Below are 19,637 nucleotides of genomic sequence, written 5' to 3'. Positions count from 1 at the left end.
TGTTTTACACATACCCACTTCAAAGGATCCCATGCTGGGATATGCAATGAAGGGAGGCCAACCCATAATCAATACTTAACCTCCCGCGAAAATTCAAGTTAAGCTCCTGCTCAGAATAGTCACAAGGATTTGCATTAAAGGGGGCTGACTTATGCAACATATAGGGATTGGAGATGTAGCCAGTCCTTAACCAGGAATAGGGAAGCTCACTAATCAGAGCCATGCTATGCCAACCAATGAGGCATCAGCATGTAATGATATACACAGACTAGATGGGAGGGAAACGCACACTTTTATGGGAGAGCAACCATCATAATGGAACTTTGGTGCAAAGGGTAATTATGGGAAAGGTCTGCATTTTACTTGTAACTAAATATGTTTGTAGATTAATGTTTTCAGGAATATACTCTGTATTCCTTCATGTAATTCTCTTATTTTAACCTAATATTTTCTTCCTTGGTGTAGACTATAGATAGATGGTTGTGTATTAGATAGACTTTCAACTACTCACCAATAAATGTTGTTATTGTGTTAAAGCTTTCGCTCATGGTCAAAGAACTCTCATTTAACCCAAAACATATCTGAGAGATATTAAATCTCAAATATAGTATACGGGAAAAAGACTGCATGGGAGGTTGTCATATGTCTGGTCAAGCATGTGGTGCCCAAGCGGCTGCTGTTCTGGCCACGCTTGATCCACTTCAGACATAGGCTGCAAACAGCAACGGTACGATCTGCTGCACATGTGTCCAAAAAGGCCCACACCAAGGAACTTTTCAAAATCAGCGGGGAGTCAGCAGCACCCTATAACCTGCGAAGCTCTGCGGTGTAAGTAGAGTCAGTGACCTCATCATCCCCTCCCTCCTCGTCACTGGAGCAAACTTGGCAGTATGCTGCAGCTGGGGGAACATGACTGCCAGTTTCTTGTCCTTCTTGGGCACCCCCTCTCTCTAGGCTCACGTTACTCCCTTTCTCAACCTGGAACCAACATCAGAGCCTTCAAATCATGCATCCTCCAGCAGCATGTACCCGACACTGTGGTCGATTAGTTCGGGGGACTCCTCCGTGCATTATGGTGGGGCTACGGAAGGAGTGACTGTGCACAAGGAGCCGGTGGAATAGGCCGCTTTGACAGCTGCATAGGAAGGATAACTACTGTGAGCCTGGGTGACAGAGGATGAGAAGGATGAGGACGGCTTTGTTATCCTCTCCACCAACTTTTCTGCATGTTCTGGCTCAATAACATGGCCAGCAGCAGAAAAAAAGGACAAGTGTGCCCCACGGCCACCGGCAGAGAATGCACCATGTCCATGACCAGCACTGTTGACTGTAGACACAGAGCCTGCTTGCCCTCTTTTAGTGGCCTGTGAGCATCTGCCTCTCCTTGGTGGCCTTCTGGACATGATGTACATTTTGTTTTGCAACACCGCACTACACTGTATTGTGTACTGTGTACACCACCAGAAAAGTAGTAGCAACTGCACTACAGCTGCACTGTATTGTGTACTGTGTACACCATCAGAAAAGTAGTAGCAACTGCACTACGGCTGCACTGTATTGTGTGCTGTGTACACCACCAGAAAAGTAGTAGCAACTGCACTACGGCTGCACTGTATTGTAATTACAATTTTTGATCTAATATTTCACAGCAGGGCCCATTCCTGCACCCACCAAGAGTATCTGTGAGTAGTTACAGTGTTGTGGCACCACCACCGCCACCTAAGGCCCAATTTTTCTGCCCCTGTTTAACAGGGGCATGTAATTACAATTTTTGCTCTAATATTTCACAGCAGGGCCAGTTCCTGCGCTCAACAAAAGTTTCTGTGAGGCTTTACAGTGTTGTGCCACCACCACCACCTCCGCATAAGGCCCAATTTTTCTGCCCCTGTTTAACAGAGGCATGCAATTACAATTTTTGATCCAATATTTCACAGCAGAGCCCATTCCTGTGCCCACCAAGAGTATCTGTGAGGGGTTACAGTATTGTGGCACCACCACCACCACCGCCTAAGGCCCAGTTTTTCTTCCCCTGTTTAACAGGGGCATGTAATTACAATTCTTGATATAATATTTTACAGCAGGGCTCGTTCCAGCGCCCACCAAGAGTAACTGTGAGGGCTTGCAGTGTTCTGGTACCACCAACACCTAAGGCCCAATTTTCTACAGAGTGTATAGGGCAGGCCGTATAGTATATACAGGTGGTCCCCTATTTTCAAACATTCGACTTACAAATGACTCCTACTTACATACGGAGGGAGACAACAGGAAGTGAGAGGAAATCTACCCCTAGGAAGGGAAATTCTCTCCTATAAGAGTTAATATGGGAAAAAGGTGTCTCCACTGATGCTTTATCACCAATTCTTGTTTCCCTAATAATCCAAAATGTTCAAAATTCAATTGTAATTGGGGCAGAAAGTGAGGTGAAATCTTCTGAACAGGGGCACAGACAGCAAAACAAATATTATCCAAAAAGCTTAAAAATAGACTTTCGGGCTGGAGCTACACTTAAAAAATTTACCTGTTCCAAATTACAAACAAATTAAACTTAACAACAAACCTACAGTCCCTATCTTGTTTGTAACCTGGGGACTGCCTGTTTACTGCTGTTCAGAGTATATAGGGCCTGGGGGCCCCACACCTTTTTTTTTTGGTGCAGGGTTCCCCTTAATATCCATACCAGACCCAAAGGGCCCGGTAATGGGCTGGGGGGTGGGGGGGGGGGCAACATTACATTACAGCCGCAAACAGTTTTAAATGACTTTCTTTCCTTTAGAAATGTCATTTTATGCAGGGACTGTTCTAAACATGGGAAAAATGCATCACTTTACAGGCATGCTATAGATACCCCCCAGGCACGATATTTAAAAGAATATTACACTTTTATTGTTTCACTTTAAGCATTCTTAAAATCACTGCTCCTGAAAAAACTGACATTTTTAAAACTTTTTTTTGCAATGATCCATGTCCCCTGAGGCAGGACCCGGGTCCTCAAACACATTTTATGACAATAACTTGCATATTAGCCTTTAAAATTAGCACTTTTGATTTTTCACATTCGAGTCCCATAGACTTAAATGGTGTTTGCACAAATTTTTTGTCTGTTCGCATGTTCTGCCGCGAACTGAACTGGGGGTTGTTCGGCTCATCCGTATGTATTACTCGATTGAATATGGAATACAACTGTGCCGCTAAGAATATGTATACCTCTGTTGTATTTGTTATTCTATGAATGCTGGATACTCTAAATAAATACACACTCAAACTAGGAAACAAAGCCCAAAATGATGTTGCAAGCAAAATTCCTGTCATTCTGCATGCACACTCCTGTGTAATATTTCATGGGTGAGCGTTTGAAGTTTTCTAAATCTAGTTAACACATTTAAAATCAACACAAAAAGCTTATTTTTAACCACTCTGGCGCTATGATTATGTCAGATTTTTGCATCTCAAAGCGGTACATTGTTTTGCATAGAAATTTGGTGTTTTATATTTTAGGCCTGTAATTCATAGTAGAGTAGTAGAGTATTATTAAGTTTGAAACACAAAATCATAAATTATAATATAATAAATAACTTATAAATAATTATAAAAAATAATAATATAATAATAATAAAATAAATTTCCCCACGATTCACTATCGCTCAATTCTTTAAGTGTTCTAATTTACTATTGCTGTTTTCTACCTGGTCTCAAACCGCTTTTTGACATAAAGGGACACTTTTTGGTTGCCATACACAATCTCAAGTTTCCAGGCAGAAAGAACAGCATATATAATATAAAAGTGCATGCAGGGCACTGGACAAAGCATTAGGGACAAAGGGGAGGTGAAATTATGTGATACAGTAATGTAATCTGTAAGATTACAGTGTACTGTATGTGTTATGACGTTCGCAGGGAACGGAGCCTGGCACACACAGGCATCGGGCAGGGGACAGAGCCTGCAGACACAGTGGGGGAGACATTGCAGGATCCTGGGGACAAGGTAAGTAACCTGCACCAGGATCCTGAGATGTAATCCCGAGTGTGGCTCAGGGTTACCGCTAATGGTACTGAAATTTAACCCCGAGCCACATTCGGGATTAATGCCAGGGAGGTTAAAAGCACATACGTTCTTACAAAAAATAAAGAGAAAATCACAAAAGTACACAATAGCATACGCTGTTAGTTAGCCTAGCCTAAGTTATCAGTCGCCTAACTGATTACAGTCTATAAATCTGGATTCATGCTGAATGATGTTAATTGCAGGAAGTTCCTGAAGATGACAGAGCCAGTATTTATAATTCTGTTATCATCAATACATCTAAGGAGATGATGTGTTACAGTGATTACCCAATACCCGAGGACTACCCCAATTACATGCACAATTCCAAGGTACTGCAGTATTTCCGGCAGTATGGCGAGCATTTTCAACTGCTGAAATACATCCAATTCAAGGTAATTATTACAACGCTCAATGTGGATAATGTGATGTAAACCAAATCGCATTCTGGCAGACTGTCCCATCACCACATTTCACTATATATATATATATATATATATTGTGTGTGCGTGTTATATATATATATATATATATATATATATATATATCTATTCAGACCCTCTTACATTTTTCACTCTTTGTTATATTGCAGCCATTTGCTAAAATCTTTTAAGTTCATTTTTTTTCCTCAGTAATGTACACACAGCACCCCATATTGACAGAAAAACACAGAATTGTTGACATTTTTGCAGATTTATTAAAAAAGAAAAACTGAAATATCACATGGTCCTAAGTATTCAGAACCTTTGCTCAGTATTTAGTAGAAGCACCCTTTTGATCTAATACAGCCATGAGTCTTTTTGGGAAAGATGCAACAAGTTTTTCACACCTGGATTTGGGGATCCTCTGCCATTCCTCCCTGCAGATCCTCTCCAGTTCTGTCAGGTTGGATGGTAAACGTTGGTGGACAGCCATTTTTAGGTCTCTCCAGAGATGCTCAATTGGGTTTAAGACAGGGCTCTGGCTGGGCCATTCAAGAACAGTCACTGAGTTGTTGTGAAGCCACTTCTTTGTTACTTTAGCTGTGTGTTTAGGGTCATTGTCTTGTTGGAAAGTAAACCTTCGACCCAGTCTGAGGTCCTGAGCACTCTGGAGAAGGTTTTCGTCCAGGATATCTCTGTACTTGGCCGCATTCATCTTTCCCTCAGTTGCAACAAGTCATACTGTCCCTGCAGCTGAAAAACACCCCCACAGCATGATGCTGCCACCACCATGCTTCACTGGTGGGACTGTATTGGACAGGAGATGAGCAGTGCCTGGTTTTCTCCACACATACCGCATAGAATTAAGGCCAAAAAGTTCTATCTTGGTCTCATCAGACCAGAGAATCATATTTCTCACCATCTTGGAGTCCTTCAGGTGTTTTTTAGCAAACTCCATGCGGGCTTTCATGTGTCTTACACTGAGGAGAGGCTTCCGTCGGGCCACTCTGCCATAAAGTACCGACTGGTGGAGGGCTGCAGTGATGGTTGACTTTCTACAACTTACTCCCATCTCCCGACTGCATCTCTGGAGCTCAGCCACAGTGATCTTTGGGTTCTTCTTTACCTCTCTCACCAAGGCTCTTCTTCCCTGATAGCTCAGTTTGGCCGGACGGCCATCTCTAGGAAGGATTCTGGTCGTCCCAAACGTCTTCCATTTATTTTTATGGATTATGGAAGCCACTGTGCTCTAATGCCGCGTACACACGGGTGGACTTTTCGACCGGACTGGTCCGACGGTCTTTCCGACTGACTTTCCGATGCATTTTTAAACGAACGGACTTGCCTACACACGATCAACCAAAGTCCGGATTCGTACGTGATGACGTATGATCGGACTAAATAAGGAAGCTGATAGCCAGTAGCCAATAGCTGCCCTAGCGTCGGTTTTTGTCCGTCGGACTAGCATACAGATGAGCGGATTTTTCAACCGGACTCGAGTCCACCGGAAAGATTTGAAACATGTTTTATTTCTAGGTCCGTCGGACTTTTGGGAAAAAAAAGTCAGCTGGAACCCACACACGATCAAGTTGTCTGACAGTCTGCCGGAAAGTCCGTTCGTGTGTACGTGGTATTAGGAACCTTAAATGCAGCAAAATGTTTTTGTAACCTTGACCAGATCTGTGCCTTGCCATAATTCTGTCTCTGAGGTCTTCAGGCAGTTCCTTTGACCTCATGATTCTCATTTGCTCTGACATGCACTGTGAGCTGTAAGGTCTTATATAGACAGGTGTGTGGCTTTCCTAATCAAGTCCAATCAGTATAATCAAACACAGCTGGACTCAAATGAAGGTGTAGAACCATCTCAAGGATGATCAGAAGAAATGGACAGCACCTGAGTTAAATATATGAGTGTCACAGCAAAGGGTCTGAATACTTAGGACCATGTGATATTTCAGTGTTTCTTTTTTAATAAATCTGAAAAAATGTCAACAATTCTGTGTTTTTCTGTCAATATGGGTGCTGTGTGTACATTAATGAGGAGAAAAAATGAACTTAAATGATTTTAGCAAATGGCTGCAATATAACAAAGAGTGAAAAATTTAAGGGGGTCTGAATACTTTCCATCCTCACTGTATGTATGTATATATATATATATATATATATATATATATATATATATACACACACACACACACACTGTATATGTATTTATTCATTTATTTGAGGACTGTACCGAAAGGAATGCAAAAGTGGACATAACTTTTTTACTACCTTACATAGGTTGTTCAAATTTCACATGTTGGTGGAGTAACATTGCAGATGGTTTGTCTTCAGAGCTGGTTTCCCCTTCTTTAAACTTCTTCAGCCATGTGTGCACATAGCTCTTGTCAATGGTGTAATCTCCATAAACATTTTGTAGCCTTCTGTGGATGTTGGACCTGCACCCCTACTTCATACCTGCACCCCTCTTTCATCAAGAACTTAATGACAGCACGTTGCTTCTGCTTGGAATCCATTTTTTACCTGTAATAATAAAGAAGAAGAGCAGAAGAAGTAGAGTTACGCTACCAACATGTGATATTTGATCGAACTATGGAAGTTATTAAGAACATTTATTTTGCATTACTTTCAGTACAGGCCTTGTACTATATAAGTATGTGTTTGCACATGTACATACATATGCCTTTTTCAAGCTTACCATTCAATTTTATTGATAAAATATTGTAACATTGTAACAAAGTACATTGCAGTGCTACCTATTGAATTAAAGTCTGGGTACCTTGCATTCCACGCTGCAGTTTCTGTAGTGATGTCTATGAAATGTATTTATTCTGAAATCTCCATAATAAAAACAATTTAAAGCCTATATGGGGGGTTTTAAGAGGATTCCTGGAGTACAGGGATTCTGTTTTAATGTGAACCATTTTTATTTATTTATTGTAAGGTAGATTTTTTAAGATTAAGAAAACTTAAAGCCTAGATGGATTTTCAGTTAACAGAATTCCTGGGTAATGTTTTGAATAGGAAGCATTTTTATTTAGAATGCCTTATTTGTGTTCATTGTTCATATTAATTCACAAGTTCTGTGGTTTAAGACAACTAATTCCGCACACACACACAATCGGACATTCCGACAACAAAATCCATGGATTTTTTCCGACGGATGTTGGCTCAAACTTGTCTTGCATACAAACGGTCACACAAATCTTGTCGGAAATTCTAAACATCAAGAACGCGGTGACGTACAACACATACGACGAATCGAGAAAAATGAAGTTGAATAGCCAGTGCGGCACTTCTACTTGATTCTGAGCATGCTTGGAACTTTGTGCGTCAGAATTGTGTACACACGATTGGAATTTACGACAACGGATTTTGTTGTCGAAAAATTTGAGATCCAGATCTCAAATTTTGTGTGACAGAAATTCCAATGGAGCCTACACACCGTCGGAATTTCCGACAACAAGCTCCCATCGAACATTTTCCGTCGGAAAATCCGACCGTGTGTACGGCGCATTAGTGTGTCTAAACCCAAAACAAAAATGTAATATATTGTAGCTTACTAGTCTTTAGATGTAGTAGCTGCATTAATTTTGTGAAGGCTTTTTTCATCATTTCAAGTGATCCTGTCTTAAAGTGACACTCTCTTATTGCGCAGTATTTATATAGGAACAGCATTGTCACTCTAGTACAGTAAGTTGTTATAGACTAAAGAACGCCTCCCCTTTCCTCCTCTCCATAAGATAGACGGGAGGTGTTTTGAAGTCCAAAGAAAGGGCTTAGGACAATGCTAGCCTATACTAAAATATTTTGTGTTTGCCTCGTTGGGAAAAAATATATCAGTGATCAATGGCCTATTGATGGATAACTTGTCCTGTTAGGCTCTGTTGCCATGGACATCAACAGGTCTAGTCAAATGACCTCTGTCTTGTTCTGTCTTACATGAAGACGGCTGTTTGCAGCATTCAAAAGCATCAAGATTTTCTCACCACTGGCCAGTGGGATGTTGTCACAGAGTCAGAAGGAAAACAGGAGAAGCATGTCTTTGATGCCATTCTTGTGTGCATAGGTCACCATACACATCCAAAATTACCTCTTCATTCTTTTCCAGGTATGACATTTTCAAAAAAGATAAGGTATACCCATAGACAGGAGGATTTCATTAACTGTGAAAGATTTACCTATCCTTTTCTGTGTAGTCATTTCATTTGGTGAATTAAGTCAAGCTATGTTCATGTTGATTATCTAATCACGTGAAAATAAGTACGTGTTTTTTTTAATTAATTTCCCTGCAGAACTGGATATTCAAAATGAAAACAGCTTCACTTTATTTACTAAGCTACATAAACAAGACACTAGGATGCTACAGATGGGATCTGAACCATCAACATACAGAGTGAGCAATGTTACTCTGACCAAGCTAAAATATCAACTGGCACAACTGATAATTGGGAAAACTTCCAAGTTTCAAGATCTGATTGATGATTGATTAGAGGCCTTGCTGTCTTGATCTCTATTGACGAAAACAGTGATAGTTAATAATCAAATGGTTAGATTATATTTTGGATGAATATTTATAGATCCAATTTCAACTAGTCCTATATTCCCATCATGGTGTTTCTATACCCCTCAAGGAGGGTTAAGAACTTCTGATATAGGAGATGAAATATGAATATGAAGCTATTATTGCAAGGAATCCTTTATAATAAGGTTTACTAAAGCAGATCCCAAAAGACAGTTCCCTTCTTTTCACTCCTCCTCCACTCCATTACACAAAGATCACTTTCTATTTTTGTTTATTTATCTTTTTTTTTAAATAAAAGGGTTCGGCCCCACCCTCTCTGCACATCACTCATATAGACAAATGATGTGCACTGTGCTTCCTTTGCCTCCTGGGATATGCAAGTCACATATCTCAGGAGGCATAGTGTTTACTTCATAAAGGAGGTGGTTGGACCTAGCAGCGTGTCAGCAGCTGAACCTGGAAGAGTCAGCAGACTCCTGATGAAGTCACAAAGAACATGGCAACAAAGGATGGCCAAATAAGAGGATCCCAGCAGGACAACGCTGGTTCTGCTGGGTGGGGGAGTCTGAACTATGAAGTGGCTACAACCCAGTAAGCAGGTGTGAAAAAAACATGGGGGGAGGGTGAAGATCTGCTTTAAAATATGTAAGGCCTCTTTACTGAAAGGTTTTAGGTGGAGAAAAGCGACAATATTACTTGGAATTTTATTGGGCTTTTCATAAATTGTGGGAGCTTAAAAGTGGGAACATCACCCGGGGGTAGGATGTCAAAACAGCTTAAAAAAGCCCTCTAGTAAAGAACACTCCACCACTTGCTGTAAGGTAGGGGGCTTACCAAATAATTCTGACCCGGGTTAAGGTGGTCAAAATGGGCTTAATGCACATATTGAAACATCACTGGTCTCCTCATTAATATGGCAGCCTTTCTCAGCAGGACAGCGCTGGTTCTGCTGGGTGGGTGAGTATCTGAATTATGAAGAGGCTACAGCCCAGTAAGAAGGTGTATATTTTAGGTGGAGTAAAGCAACAATATCACTTTGAGTTTTATTGGGTTTGTCATAAACTTTTTTTTAAGGTTTATTTTATTTATTTTTTTTATAACTTTTTATTAATTTTATTTCCTTCCGTGGCTTCTGTTTTTCATTTATCTATATTCAGGTTGAAATTTCGGTATTGTGATAAAATATTTACATTTAAGTTTTACTTTCACAAATCAGAACTCGAAATGTTTTAGTCTGTATTTTACATTTGTTATAAATCAATTTTTTTTAAATGTTATTGGCCACTATAGACTACAGGAGGCTTATTAGAGACTGCGTGTCCTATCAGTATTGGTAGATTGTAAAACCCAGTTTGTAATGTAATTAACTTCTAAAGTACCTAATGTTCCAATGAACCTTTACCTTGATAAAACAAGGATTTATACTTATTTAGACAGGAATGAGTTTTGGTGAAACAATAAAACAATACATCTGTCCTGTTGTTTAAAGGCATTGAAAACTTCAAAGGTCAGTACTTTCATAGCCGTGACTACAAAACTGCCGAACCTTTCAAAAACAAACGGGTAATAGTGATTGGTATTGGAAACACTGCAGTTGATCTGGTAGTGGAACTCAGCGCTGTAGCTAAGCAGGTATGTATTCTGATTGCTCTTAGCATGGGTTGAATCTTTTTAAGGCCTCTTGCACAAGATACTCCTGTTTGAGCATCTACTTTTTCAGACATTATTTCAGGCATTTTGTTTTTTTGTATGTATTTGCGTGTATTTACCCACATGATCACATATATGCGTTTGCACATTTTCGTGCGCACTCGCACATTTTCACGCAAATGTACTCTCACGTTCTCATTCTGCACAATATGCAAATGACCATTCGCTTACACTTGCGGCGTAAATTACTAACCAAAGATGCAGATTTTTCTTTTTTCTTTTTACTGGAGAATGCGCGCCACTTGTTTATGTGTCTGTGTGCATAGGCCCATTACAATTAATGGGCTGTATCTTAGGTCAGTAAAAAAAAAAGCTGTGATAAATCCTGCACCACTATATGTGTTATAAAGCTGCCAACCCAATGTGATATACAATCACTACTATATGATTAACCTCAATAGGGGGCGTTATGTGTGTATAATACAATACAATATAAATTCAATATATAATGTCATACATTCACATAACCATCAAAAAGAAATAATTCCATGCATATATCCAATCAAATATAAAAAAATATATAAAAAATATATGAAAAGTCCATATAGTGATGCTGACATGTCAGTTTTTCCAAAATACTTCTTAGTGCTTCAATATTCCTCCACCCTCAATATTCCTCCAGCAAATGCTAAATAACTCACCAGACCACTTTGACCACTTTACAATTTAAAGAAGGTCAATATGCACTTGTTTAAATTAGCTAGGGTCCAGCAGCAGCTGGAGAATGGGATGTCTATATTAATCATCTCATTCCCTCCACCATATCACACAGGAACCAAAGGTTTGTATACAACATGTGTCAATTAGTCCAGGGGTTCCATTCAATAAATTTCCACAGATGTCTCCTTTCTCAGCACATTTCATATATCCAGCTTCATCAGGAAAACAGGGAGAGGGAAATTCAAACTTCAGTTCTGGGTTTTCAGGTATACCTTACTTTCATTGTACAGCAAGTTTCTTCCCATGAAGGGGTAGATCCAGCTCAACTCCTTAATGATAACGCAGGTGTCCCACCTAACAGAAACTCCAGAGCTGGTGAGACACCTGGATTATATTGTGTGTGTATGTACCTTGTGCGTGTACGTATTGTTTCCCATGGTTTCCTGTGTTCTGACTGGGAATCTTTGGGTTCTCCATATAATTTGTCAGTGAGAATGGCGTGAAGATGCGTACGTGATGGTGACATCTTGTGCATCTTCCGGCCCCCGTTGTACTCTCTGCACCCTGATCCATGACTGTGACTTCTGGCTCCTCCTGTTCTTTTTGCCTCTCTAACAATTATGTGAAACTGCAGTGTAGCAAGACGCATCTTAGTGCTCAGGCAATTATCTTGGTAGGGGCAGGGCCTTGCTTCCTCTTGTCAGAGCCTCCAGCAAGGAGAACAGCGATCTGCACAATGGTGATATCACCAAATCTCACTCAAAATCTCATGAGACTAGAATTCAGCTGTAGCTGAGCCTTAGATTTCACACAGCAGATATTCAGTTATAAGGCTGTAGGTACAAAGGCGCCTAGGTACTCTCACAGGAAGTGCATTGCTATTTTTTAGGAGGAATTCCTGACAAATAGTAAATGTTTTAGTGTACTGCTTTAAGAGGTTCTTCAGTCAGGTATAAGAAAATTAATAGTCAGCAGCTACAAATACTGTAGCTGCTGACTTTTAATAATAAGACACTCCTGTTCAGGGATCCAACGCTGTCCTCACCTGGGTCGGTTCTTTGCCAGTCTTCAGGTCCCCAGCATTACCATCTTAAGTGTGGGAAGCCAGCTGTGACTCCTTACAGCCTCACAACCAGCTCCCCAGAGCATCTGTGCAAACCTCTCTGCACCGTGTGAATGGTCCCACAGCCTCTTGGGACCTGTGATATGTCCCAAGAGGTTGCAGGGAGGGAGGCGGAACTTCCCATGGAATCACTCAGAAAATCCTACCGGAAGTGTGGAGCTGGTGCCTGCCAAAACTAGGTACCTGTTTGTAAGCAGGTGCTTACGGGGTACCATTGAATGTATTTCTGCTGTTGTATTACAGTTGTTACTGCAATGCTAGATAAGTATACCAGGCTACCCAGGTGGGAAGTGGTTAACACAGGTTCCGCTATTTCCCGGGCTTGTTTGGCTCTGCCATTCACCCTGTGCTGCTAATAAATAGGGGGAAGTCTCTGCTCAGAGGCTGGGAGCTGTGGCAGCATGGGAGGAAGAGCAAGAGGCAGATCCTGAAGATGTTAGCACTAGCATCCTGCAAAGCACCCTCTGGGGGATTTCACCTGGACTTGGACCTGGGGAAGGTATGCATTGGGTAGCCTGTGAGTAGTTAGTTAGGAAGTGTCACAATCCGCAATCCACCTGTACCAACCACAGGGGTCCTCGCACTCACAGCATGTCAGTCCCTGGCACTCTTGTCGGTGGTCTGTGTCCTGTGGCACCCCCGTGTGAGGATGGTGAGGCCCTTAGCACATGTCTGATGGCATCCTCATATCAAAATGGCAGTACTGAAGTGCTTTCTGTTATAGACAGCAATTGCATCCCTTCTACCACACTTCCTGAGATCTTGTTTGATCACTATAAAGCTGAAAGGTTCCAGAAAGAGAGAGCTCTCAGTTGTTTTAGAGCTGTCCACAGTGTGTACCTGTTGCCTGCCGTGTGATTACATTACCTGATTTTTGCTACGTTTATTGACTCTGATCCATCGTTGCCTGCCCTGACCTTATTCTATGTTTGACTTTGATTATAGACTTTCCCTTTTTGTACCACATTTTTAGAAACTGTGCCGGATTCACCTCCTGAGTATCCTTGTGCAAGGTGTGATCTCCTGCTATTGAGCTCCCCATATCTAAACACTGAGAGGCAGAGACTGTTGATGCACTAATGGACTGTCATGTTGAGAGTGTCCAGTAAAGGTTGTTATCTGTTCAGTGCCTGGTCCTAAGTTATTGCAAAGGGGTGCATGGGGGTACATGGCATATACCAAAGAACAGGGCCTGTTTTAAGCACATGGGGTGAAGAGGAGTACACACGGTTTCTAAGGGTAATTAGCACAAGGGAATGATTTAACAGCCAGATAGTGGAAGTACGTTAACAGCAAGGGTGGGGGGTTACTGTTTCGCTCCCTAAAGGTTGGTGCCCTAGTTAATTGGGACTGAATCTGCGTGATGGAGACCTTGGGGACCTAGCCGCAGGTATGGGAGGAGTTAAAGAGATTGTAAATTCTCGCTTTAAAAAAAAAAAAAATAATAAACATGTTATACTTACCTGTTCTGTTGCAGTAGATTTGCACAGAGCAGCCCAGATCCTCCTGTTCTCAGGTCCCTCTTCGCTGCTCCTGGCCCCTCCCTCCAGACAAGTGCCCCCATAGACCAGCAGCTTGCTATGCACCAGAGCCAATTAAGAGCTCCGTGTATCCATTCAGACACGGAGCCCCGACCCGGTCCCACTATTCTGTCTCTGGGACAGCTAGTTAAACCTTCTTATCCCAATAACTGTAGATACCATATTTCTTTGATCTCAGTTTTATTAGAAAAAGCCAGGGGAAACTACAAAATAACAGAAATAGACCTCAATAAGTATAAAATTGCATACAATACAGCATACATTGCATAAACAACGATATACAGTACAAGATGAGATAATAAAAACTTACTTTTTAAGTTCTCTAAGGGGTGATGGCGATAGATAGAGCAATACATCACTTGCTTCTTGCAATGTGTTGAAAAGAATGGTGGATGGTTGACTTCCTGTCTACCTAGAATTCCCTGCTTGCTGACAACTTCCTCAACTACACATACAAATAAACAGATAAACAGAGCTGCAGCAATACCAAAAAAGAACGCTAGATGGAGCCTGCACACCACATATGATTGTATTAAGTAAATTACACATTTTGCAACACAGGTACAAATAACCAGTATAAAACATCAGCAAGACATCTGGTGGACAGAACACCCACCCCCTCTCTGCCCTGATTGGCTCACTGACTTTAATTGACAGCCGTGGCAGCCAATGGCTCCGCGGCTGTGCCCCAGCCAATCAGGAGAAGAGTCCCAGACACCGAGGGAATCGTGGACATCACTAGAGAGAGAAGGGGCTCAGGGTAAGTATTAGGGGGTGCTTGGGGCCCTGCTACACTCAAATTTTTTTTTCATCTTAATGCAAATGAATGCATTAAGATATAAAACCTTTTGCCTTTACAACTCCTTTAAAGTCGGGCTCATGGCAGGATCCATATGCTATAGCTGGGATTGAGGTGATAGGGAGGCTGGACTAATGGAATTGGACACAGCTCTCACAGTCCTTTGAAATATCACATTCTTTAAAGGTCTACATATCATGGAACAGTGTGGTTCATTCAACAAAGCCTTAAGTTGTGATACAACTGTGCCATCTTAATGCTGAATTAGCATGAACGTGATCCCGCCTTGTCCTAGGCATTAGTGAGCATGCATATCGAATGGAGAGAGGCCCTGTGTGAAGGGCGAGCTCCACCCACATCCCCCCCCCAAAAAAAAAAATTGTCATTACTTACAGAGGAGGGAGGGAGGGAGGATTACAAAGAGTGGAACTTCCCTTTTTCAGTGAACTTCCACTTTAAGCACTTCTAGATATTCCTTAAACATAGAAAATCTTCACTTTTTGAGTTCATGTCCACTTTAAGGTGGGTGTTTGACAGTCTATTTGTAAGAAACTGTGTTAGGCTGGTCAAGTGAGTCTCTGGTTCTCCATAAAACACCTTGTTGCTTACTACTAAGCCATCTAAAGATACATTACATGAATTTGATGCATTTTTCAAGTGTCCCTCTATAAATAGTATGCGTTCTTCTCATTTACTGTAAGTAGTGGTGTTACTTTCACAGCTGACTTAAGGTGGTATTTTTCGATACATGTGTCAGAAATTCCATCCCCCATTCTTTTTAAAAGTCCTCGTTTTAAAAGTTTGATCAAATTTTATTAAGATTTGAGCAAGACCTCCACTTTTTTGTAGGTATTCCTCAGCACCAGAAGAGGGGCGTGGTTGTTGAATCGTGTTTGTGACAATGGCTTTCCATTGGATATTGTTCTGTTCAGTCGCTTCTACGCCATTTTGCAAAATGCTTTTCCAGGGCTGATCAATAAATACTTGGAGAACAAAGTCAATTCCAGAGTTGACCATGACAACTTTGGTCTAAAACCTAAACACAGGTAATGAGGTCTTCTTTTCTTTCTTTAGAGCATACTGTATAATATAATAACACATAATAAGATCTCAGAAAGACTCCTCCATTTACGCTATATAGAAGCGATGAACAAATTCTCCTGCTCGGCTATTGCATTCTGACAGTCAGCGGCAGCATGTGTCAGAATACCCAAACAGGGGTTGCAACCTCTTGTTTGGCTGGCAATGGAAGGCTATTTAAGAGGAGGGGCTGACGGGTCACCCACAAAGTGAATTTCAGTGGGTTTTTCCAGGAACTAGAAGAAAATCACACATAGGTCAAGTTCTCCTTAAACAGTATTAGAAAATGTTTCATGCAAAAGCTACCATTTTTAATAACATTTGTATCTGTTTGGATATACAGATTACTTGGTCAGCATCCAACAATTAGTGATGATTTACCTAATCGCATTATCTCTGGCAAAGTGCTGATGAAAACTAATGTGACCCGCTTCACCGAGACAGATGCCTTTTTTGAAGATGGGACAGTAGAAAAAGACATTGATGTGGTCATTTTTGCCACGGGATATGATTTTTCATTCCCTTTCATTGATGAATCTGTTATAAAGGTTGAACATAACAAAGTGTCTCTGTATAAAATGATTTTTCCTGCACATCTGGAAAAGCCAACAATGGCTTTCATTGGTTACATCCAACCAATTGGTGCTATAATGCCAGTCTCTGAGATTCAGGCTCGCTGGGCAACAAGAGTCTTCCAAGGTAAATAGTAATATATTTATTCATCTACTCAATACGTTTTAATTATTCTGATATGAGTAAGCTGAACTCCAAGCAGATAATAAAATTAAAAGAAGGCAGCTCCATATCTATTAACCCCTCTGGTAGTATTCCCCAGTCTGGCTTGGGGTGAATTTTCAATACCAAAAGCGGTATCCCCGAGCCAGACTCTGGATCGCATCGCAGGATCCATGTAGAGGATACTTACCTTGTCCCCTGGATCCTGCAATGTCTCCCCGCTGTGATCGGCGAGCCGCCGTGTCTCGCTCGATTCACAGTACCGAGCTCTGTTCCCTGCGAGCGTTACGACGCACGGGGACGGAGTTCAGCGCCAAATTCAAAAAGTGAAACACACAGTACAGATACAGTATACTGTAATCTTACAGATTACAGTATTGTATCAAATAATTACACAACCCCTTTGTCCCTAGTGGTCTGCCCAGTGTCCTGCATGCAGTTTTATATTATAAAAACTGTTCTTTCTGCCTGGAAACTGGAGATTGTCCATAGTAACCAAAACTGTCCCTTTACATCAAAAGTGGCTTTCGACCAGCTAGAAAACAGCGATAATAAATTAGAATCGCTTGCAGAATTGAGTGATAGTGATTTGTGGGGAAATCCATCACCAAACACTAAAAGTAACGAAAGCGACGATTCTGCAATTGAACAAATTTCAGTGTTTTTGATTTGATTACATTATTGAATAATTTTTATTATTATTATATTATTATTTGGTCTAATTATTTATAGTTATTTATTATATTATAATTTTTTATTTCATTTTCAAACTTTACCATACCCGGAATGTCTACTAGACTCTTGTTTGGACAGATTTAAGTGAATTATTCGTAAGAATTACAGGCCTATAATATAAAATGCCAAATTTCTGTGCAAAATAACTGTACCACTTTCAGCACCTAAAATCTGAAATAATCATACCGCCAGGGAGGTTAATACATCATGTATTTTTACATGTATTTTGAAAAATACAAGCTGTGTAAATAAGAACAAAAAAGTGCAGCATTAAAACAAAAACAAACTAAACCCAAAAGAGTATTATTAAATCCACCCACTAGACATGCAAATCAAGTGAAAATGTGCAGTAAGATGGTATTAGCCACTAGGTTTAACTATGCCAAAACTATATGTCAATATAAAATATTGACAGGTATAGGTGTAGCACTAAATCATAATGACAATAAAGCAAATGTATAGAAAATACAGACCATAAATCCATCCAATCCATCCAGAGACTTCCAATTAGATAGAAAGAAGGAGAACCGTCACCGACACCCAATAAGACTGCCTCTTACCGCCAGTGTGTAAGATATGCACATTGAGCAAACGTCTGAAGAGCCAGTTCCACAATTCTTAATCATCAGCTTGGTTCTCTCATTGGACTAGGAATCCTGATTCACAGACCCCCAGAGACAAGGATGGCTGTATTTTTCCAACCCCGACTGAGAGATGAACGCCACAGACACAACTCAGTGGTTACATATAAGGGGATGAAAAAATATTCTCATTGCGCAAACATCCATAAAATATAATGATTTATTTGACAAAAGATTAGGTATACAACTCACATTGGGTAAATAAAAATAGGCATGAGCAAAAAGGAAAGCGTCCAGCGGTTCCTACCCACAAGATGGCGCCACTCCTCTATTCACAATGCGTCACTCGTCCCTTGTTGGCCCGACGTTTCGTCACAAGTGTGCGTCCTCAGGTGCGTGGTGACGACGTGTGACGCTGTAATTTATAGGAGTGGGTCAATCTGCAAGGCCGGATGTTGTGTGCGTTCCATCAGGCGGAAGTGATCAGCCTCCAACCATTGACGCGCCAGAACACATAGCATGTGCTATACGGGACAGAGGTAGGAATCTCCCGACCCATGCTCTGCCCACCCGGAAATTATATGTGTTCCACCCGAGGGACGCAAAGAACCTCTGTCTATTGGACAGCATTTGTAACAGGAAATATGTGCGCTCCATTAGGCGGAAGCAGTGATCTCCTAGCCCATGAGATGTACCAAAACACATTGTATAAAATATATGGAACGGAAGTGATATGACCCCCACACATATGATCACCCACCCAGAAGTAATATGCGTACAACCGGGCGGAACTGACACACCTCAGCCCAATGGACATCACTTCACAAAAAGGGGCGCAAAAAAGGGGGTTTAAGAACTAATAAGAAACGTTATGAGATCAAAACAAGAGAAGTAAAAAAACTCCTCTCACACATCGGAACATGCCCGACGTAGAAAACAGTATTAAATTAAGGCTTCTAAATAAAATTCCAGACAAAATTTTAAAAATCATATTTTCGAAGTGGATTAATCAATTAGATACAAAACCCAAATGAAATAATTATATGGAAAGAAATCTTTTTTTTACATTATATTGAGGAAAATAAAATACATAAAGAATGTATATATGGGAAGAGGGATTATGAATACATCTAGACATAAAGGAGTGGCGACCTCTTGTGGTAGCAAGCAATATACAAGCAAGAAATATATAACGTATAAAATAACATAACCCCCCCCCCCCCAAAAAAAAATAAAAAAATAAATACAAAGAATACAAAAAATACACTAATGCCCCCCCCAAAAAAAAAAAAAAATCCATACACCAAGCCACTAAGTAACCCTAAGAAGTACACCGGAAGGACCAATGCGTCAACAAATGGCAGAAAAACATCTAACCATTGTTGATAAATGCGTTGATGTCCCACTCGATGTTCATATCAAAGGGAGCATATGTTTGAGCTTGATAAATACATTTTGTTTCTAAATGTGAAACCTCTCTAACCATATGGCTACCTCTCCAATGTCCACAAAATGTATCTATGCCCAAAAAACTAGTGCCATTTGGATTGCAATCATGCTTCAAAGCATGTTTGGATAAACTATGTATCGGAAAGCTGCGTTTGATATTAGCCACATGCTCATGAATAAATAAAATGCAGCAAAAAGTTCTATACAGTACATAAAAAACTAAAAATTTTAAGCA

At 40.7% G+C, this 19,637-nt stretch overlaps 1 protein-coding gene across 5 annotated transcripts in view; it reads left to right on the top strand.

The window, feature by feature from the left end:
• The window catches only part of LOC141103553 (flavin-containing monooxygenase 5-like), a 197,821-nt gene that overhangs the window by 164,786 nt on the left and 13,398 nt on the right, over positions 1 to 19,637 (top strand). For 3 of the 5 annotated variants that reach the window (XM_073593256.1, XM_073593257.1, XM_073593258.1), the window contains exons 3-7: positions 4,246 to 4,434; positions 8,413 to 8,575; positions 10,479 to 10,621; positions 15,672 to 15,868; positions 16,246 to 16,601. In XM_073593256.1, coding sequence (XP_073449357.1) covers positions 4,246 to 4,434; positions 8,413 to 8,575; positions 10,479 to 10,621; positions 15,672 to 15,868; positions 16,246 to 16,601 — 1,048 coding nt within the window. Of the gene's footprint in view, positions 1 to 3,913; positions 3,983 to 4,245; positions 4,435 to 8,412; positions 8,576 to 10,478; positions 10,622 to 15,671; positions 15,869 to 16,245; positions 16,602 to 19,637 lie in introns of those variants that run through there. The other 2 variants (XM_073593261.1, XM_073593260.1) reach the window with 2 other exon arrangements.

The sequence above is a fragment of the Aquarana catesbeiana genome, linkage group LG07 (genome assembly GCF_042186555.1).
Source record: "Aquarana catesbeiana isolate 2022-GZ linkage group LG07, ASM4218655v1, whole genome shotgun sequence".
NCBI classification, from domain to species: Eukaryota; Metazoa; Chordata; class Amphibia; order Anura; family Ranidae; genus Aquarana; species Aquarana catesbeiana.
This window is presented reverse-complemented; position numbering and strand designations above follow the sequence as displayed.